The 5,889-nt window shown below is 51.3% G+C and overlaps 1 protein-coding gene across 3 annotated transcripts; it reads right to left on the bottom strand.

Annotated features, from left to right (window-relative positions):
* Positions 1-6: 6 nt before the first annotated feature.
* On the bottom strand, positions 7-3,165 carry MIR205HG (MIR205 host gene (non-protein coding)). Of its 3 annotated transcripts, none has more exons than XR_551493.1 (3): positions 1,103-2,027; positions 883-975; positions 7-173 (listed from the first exon to the last, which is right to left on the bottom strand). XR_551493.1 is itself a non-coding variant. In XM_008586355.1 (3 exons), the coding sequence occupies exons 1-2, from the start codon at positions 3,101-3,103 to the stop codon at positions 1,417-1,419; spliced, it is 126 nt and encodes a 41-aa protein (XP_008584577.1). In that variant the 5' UTR covers positions 3,104-3,165; the 3' UTR covers positions 7-173; positions 1,103-1,416. The 3 variants fall into 3 exon arrangements, 1 of the variants encoding a protein (XP_008584577.1); XR_551492.1 differs by lacking the exon at positions 883-975 and having other exon boundaries at positions 1,103-1,451; positions 1,871-2,027; XM_008586355.1 differs by lacking the exon at positions 883-975 and adding an exon at positions 3,013-3,165 and having other exon boundaries at positions 1,103-1,451.
* Positions 3,166-5,889: the final 2,724 nt, after the last annotated feature.

Genomic DNA, 5,889 nt, shown 5'->3' with positions numbered 1-5,889 from the left:
TTTTTCCAATCTGCCCGTCCCCTCTGCAGAAGGTGCGCTCCAGATGTCACCTGCATCGATCTCATTTCTCACTGGGTATTTCTGTTTCTAAATCACAGTGACTCTTGCTGCTGTGGCGGCGGTGGTGGCTTTGATGTCAGCTCCATGCCTCCTGAACTTCACTCCACTGAAATCTGGTTGGGTATGAGACAGACTCCGGTGGAATGAAGGACAAGAGAAGCACATGGATTTTCTGGGGATCTTTTTCTCAGAGGGTGGGGTCACGTGTCAACCCCGGCCTCTGCACACAGGGTTACTGCCCGGCCAAAAAGTCTTCAGGATCCCTGAATCAGACTTGGGAGATGTCTAGGACCTGAATGCTTGTACCCCTTCCCAAGGATCCCACCCCCCAGGGAGGCTGTGGAGAGCTAGCTCACAAGACACCCTCGTGTCTGCCGCACAGATAAGTGCTAAGTGGTGGAGATGGGGCTGCAAGGCTGGGGACACTGGGCTGTTTCTCACCCTCGAAACAGCCATCCAAGACAAGTCCATGTGGAACCTCCTTTGCTCTACCTAGCTGGGATGTGGTTGCCCTTTCCCTTTGGGTGTTCCGCTGTGAGGGCCATAACTGGGCTCAGTGTGGTTGGTCCTGTCTACAGAAGGCAGGTGTTCTGCAGTTGCTTTAGGAAAATCCAGCTACTCTGAACTTGTTTCACAAGGTGGTGGGATGCAGGGGTGGGAGTGTTCCTCTCCAAAAGCCACTACCCAAAAGGCATGAACAGCACTTTGCAGGCTGGTTTGCCAGTATGAAATCAACAAGAGGTGGGTGAGGAGCTCAGGAGAACTCCTGGCTGGAGCCAGGCCCATTCATAAAGGCAGGGTGGACGGTGGAGGGTGAGATACCTTGTTCTCACTCCTATAGATTTGTCTGGGAAGGCCAGCCTCCAGTGACCCCACATCTGTTTCCAAATCTGGCTGGATATAGTGCAACTACTTCTTCATTGGGCATGGGGACAGGTGACAGAGAGAGAAAGGAGAAGACACTTTCAGAGACTGAGCTAGACAGGGAGGATGCAAACTACCTCAGAGCTTTCTGTCTTCTCTGGATAGAAATGCTCCTCACCTGGTTGCTGTGTAGTTGCTGCTTTGGCCTCTTCCTTGTTGTGTTCAGACACGTCCGTGGCTCAGTGTAAGCCCCATAAAAGGCTGTCCTCAGCACCAACATGCAGACTGGGTGGGTGAGGGCAGATCTACCTTGTTTGGAATACTTTCTTCCTGGGGCTTGTTCTGACCCGATGCAGGGAGGCAGAATCTCACCATGTGGCTCCTCCTCCCGCATGCAGGCCCCGGGCATTCTCCTCTGAACAGGGTGTGGGGTTTCTAGCTGTTGCAGAGGAAGAGTCCCACTTCCCTTGGTCTGAATGTTACGAATCTTTGTCAGAGTGAACACGCGGCTTGCTGGGAGGCAGGGTCTGGGTATGAAGGGGAAGGAGAGGGGTTCACCCTCTCCCACTCAGCCTTCTTTATGAATACATGCAATTTTTAATAATGAAAGAGAGATGTGCCCTACTTGCAAATGGTCTAGACCATATTATCCGCCTGTGCTGCCTTTGACCCATTTCTCAGTTAAAAGGAAGAAAGAGACCAGACTATTGTCTCTGTTAAGTAAATGACGGCAGGAGATGGTGGGAGGAAATAGTTCTGGGATGGCAGGATTCTTTGCCCTCTCTTTGGATTTCAGCTCAACACTGAGAGCAAAGAGCCAATTCCTCTCCCTTCAGATCCTCTTTACCACACTCTTACCCTCCTCCCAACATGTACGGTCCACCAGATTGGTCAAGTCCTTGATCTGGAGTGTGCAGAGAGCCTCACTCTCATATGGGGTCCTTACCCTCCAGGGTGGATACTCGAGAGATGACAATGTCTGTAAAAGGCTTTGTTAGCTGTGAACGGCCATGCAGAAGGGAGGCAGCACTGACATTAGAGAGCTCAGAAAAGGCAGGCCCGTCCCTTATCATTCTCCCCTTGCTCTGCAGATCTGCAGCTGCTGCAAGGCAGAGACAAAAAGAGATAAATAAATATAAATAAATAAATAAATAAATAAATAAATAAATAAATAAACTAGCTAGAACCTTATCAGGAGACTTGACCTACTCTGGACCCCACAAGCAGAGTCCAAAATTCTTTTGCCCACCATGCCTTCACCAGCTTAATCCCCCAATGCCCTCACCTTGGCCATTCACAGTGTCGGGTTTTGTTAGGAAACAAGCCATACCTGTGTTTGGCTACAGAGTAAGTCCATCCGGTGACTGCTCTTCTGCCCCTTAACTGCCCTCAGGCCTCTGCCCCAAATATCTTCCTAATAAAACCAACTTGAACACTAATAGAACCACAGAATGGAACTTGTTTCTAAATTTCCCATTATAGCTGCACCCTGCACGCCAGGACTGAAAATCCAGCAACCCCCGGTTCCTCTGGTTGAGGAAATCTCCACCAAACCAGACAGAGCTGCAGTTGGGATACTTAACAGCTCAGCACCCACCTTATAAAACCAGTTCCCATTATCAGCAAGATTTACTGCCTGGGATCCCTGAAAATCCCCAAGAAAACACAGAAGTGGCTGGGAATTTGGTTAAAATGCGGCCGGTTCAGCTATTTTAGCCTTGGAGAAAGTTGATGATTGACTTCCAGTGAACTCAGCTTTTTCTACTCTTCTCCTCCTGCCCAGTGGGCCTCCAGATCTAGCCACTCGGCTTTGGTTTTCCAAAAGCCCCCCACCCCCCAATCCAGAAATTTCAGACTCACCTGAAAGTATCTGTATCTTCAGATATCAGGGCCCAGCTTTGAGTTTGATTCAAGATAACAAATAGTTTTTTTTTTTTTTTTTTTTTTTTTTTTGTCCTAAGATAATGCAGAACAAAGAGATGGCTACAGAGTCATGCTTTACAGAGGAGGAAAAGGAATTTCAAGTCTTGGGAGGTTCCTTTGCCCCTAAGGCTTGAGAACAGGGAAGAAGAAGGGAGAAGCACTTACTGTATGGAGTGCCCAGTTCAGCAGGCCTGTGCAGAGCAGAAATGGCTCCTGAGAAAAGGCGGGGGCCAGTCCTTAATAGTCGATGTCTCATTTTAACAAAAGGGATATGAAAGCAGAGAAGGTGGGATTGGAAGACAGGAGAGTAAAGGCAGCTGGAAAGGAGAGAGTTTGGAGTGCAATTGGGGATTCGGTTGAGTTTTTAGAATAGAGGTTGGTAACAGACAATAAAAGAGAGAGAAACAGGTTTTTCCAAGGCAAAGGTGAAGAAGAGGGACTCAGCCCATTTCAAGGAGGAGGTGCTAGTTTCGCTCTTTATTTATGCACCTCTCAGCAAGCTTCGGGTTACCTGCTGGGCCCAACCAATGGGGGCCGGGCCTGGCTGCTGGCTCCGCCTCTCAGAACCCACACCCTTGGGGGGCCATGGATGGGAGACCTTTCTCCACCTAATCTTCCTTTCTTATTGTTCTGTAAACACCAGAAAAGAGAGATTAGGTCTCTGTCATTGCAGAGATGGAGAGATGCTGCAGGTTATCTGCACCGTGTACCTGAAGACCTCCCAGAAACCTGAGCAAGGGGGCAGGGGAAAGGCTCAGATCTTATCTCTGCTCAAGGAGGCTGTGTGTGAACGTGCATGCTGATGTGTGCGTGCGTGCATGTGTGCAGGCAGCGGGAATCAACGTCCTCTGAGTTCCTAGCTCTACTCAATGCACTTCAGGAATCCAGCAGAGACTGACCAGCCCATCCAGGTAGAGCGGCAAAAAGAGGCCAGAGGGTCAGAGTGGAGGCCCAGCCAGTGGCTTATCCTGGCATTCAGTACAGAGTGAGAAGCAAGTTGTTTTTATAATCCAAGAGGCTTTGTGACCTGCTGCTCTTTCATTCCTGGAGGTGGGGAAAAGACAACTCTGTGTGCAAGGAAGTGGGGAAGAGACCATCGGAACTGGGGAAGGAAGCAGCACGCTCCTTAGGAGCGTTACGGAGGGGTCTGTAAACTCTCCACTGTTTTCCATGCCTCCCCTCCACTTTGGCTTATCCCCTTGCCTCCTCGCCCTTCTCTGCTCCCCTCTCCCCAGTTCTCCCCCTCAGTGCACACTTGGAGGACAAGGCAGGATGAAGTCTCCTCCAACGTGGTGGCTCTGCCCAGGGTCCTAGCCTGCCTCGCTTTCATTCTCAAGTAACCCGCTGGTGTGCCACAAAAGCAGATCCCCCAATTCTTCAGGGAAGGAGAGGAACAAAAGAGTCCCGTCTCTAGGTCATCTTGGTGCAGTCCTGTCTCACAGCCCTTCACAGAACCTGCCTCTCTCCTTAGACAAAACCAGCTAATGTAAACCTTTTACCAAATAGAGGGGGAAACCGAGGTTTCGAGAGGTGAATTTCTGTCCTGAGTTCACACAGCTAGGGTAGGGTCAAGATTCTCCTCTACCTGGGTCTACTGACTGCCCTTGGAGGGCTCTTTGTAACAAACACTCCAGGCTGCCTTCCCTGGTGCCGGCGGGCCTGGCACTTGTCTGGACTCTTCCACACTGTCATGGAAAAAGAAAAGTCTCCACTGGGGAAGGGGAAAGACCAATAAAGTACATTCCTTAGGATGAGGGCAGGGAGATGTTCCATGGCATCGCTTCCTGAACACAGGGATTCCTCCCCCGAGGGTGAGGGCACATGCCTCTCCTGCCAGCAGGACCCCGTCTGCCCTAGTTCAGCCTCAGCTCTTCCATTTCCCAGTGAGTCACGTAGAGAGAGAAGAGTCGAGTCCCCGCCGAGCTGATGCCCACACGTGTGTGCTGGAGACTCTGCCCCTTCCCTCCGTCCCTTCTCCCTGTCCCCCTTCCTTCCTGTGTTTCATTCATTCACTCGCTGCCTCACTCCTTGAGCTGCGTCCCAGGTGAGTGAGAGACTCTGTTCCCCCTTTAAAAACTCCGAACCTAGACATCCAGCTACATGAACAGACACGACACTAGGCCAGTGAGAACAGCACTGTGAATACCTCCCAAAGGGAACTGTCACATTTTGTCTGAGATTCAGCGAGGGTTCCACAGAGGAGGTGACGCCTGCACTGAGTCTGAAAAGATGAGAGAAGGCGGGAGGGTGGTCAGGACCCGGCGTGAGTTAAATCCTCGAGGAAGGTGCCCTCACGCGGGCTTAGAGTGGCCTGGGTGGGGGTGAGTGGACGCGGCGGGTGCTGCCATCTCCTGCCAGGCCGGTGCGTGTTTTCTGTGGGTGGTGGAGTGTCCCCGAGTCTTGAGGCAGGGAATGAGGGGACTGGAACTGTTTTTCAGAGCCAGCCTCGGACTAGGGGCAGAGTGACTAACTGCTGGAGAATATGGGGGACCAGGAGGGTAAGGAGGAGAAACAAGGGCAGGAAATAAGCATAAGTCCTACTGGTCATATTCTGTCCCCTCCAGGGGTCATCTTTGACCTCAATGTTTGTTCAGAAAAATGCAGTCAATCTATACCCAGCCAACACGGCAGAGAAAGACCGCCTGCCCTAAATTATTATTAGTTTTCTTCCCCTCACTCCATTCACTACAGGCCAGGCAGGAGGATGCTCTGTGGGCTGGTGGGACATCGGTCGGTAGGGAGGGTCCAGAGGGGTGGGCAGCGCATCAGGGTGGCTCCTGCTCCCCTCAGTCTGGCTCTTCTTTTCAAAGTCAGCTTGAGAGGAAAAAGCTCCTGATGTCCTCCCTTCTTCTAGGTTTCTTATTCCAAGTCTCTAACAGGCGCTCCCCAGACGGCTTCGGGGTGACGCTGTGCCTGAGTGTGCTTGGGTGGGGGAGGGGCAGGTGGCAGCAGCAAGTGCGGGGCTCCCTCCCGTCTCCACTGAAGAGCACCTGTTCTAGCAGTGATTCACTCACTTCTCTCTTTTTTTTTTTTTTTTCAAAA

The sequence above is a fragment of the Galeopterus variegatus genome, unplaced genomic scaffold, assembly GCF_000696425.1.
Source record: "Galeopterus variegatus unplaced genomic scaffold, G_variegatus-3.0.2 Scaffold3961, whole genome shotgun sequence".
Classification (NCBI taxonomy): domain Eukaryota; kingdom Metazoa; phylum Chordata; class Mammalia; order Dermoptera; family Cynocephalidae; genus Galeopterus; species Galeopterus variegatus.
Note: the sequence above shows the minus strand (reverse complement) of the source record. Positions and strands in the feature narration are given on the sequence as shown.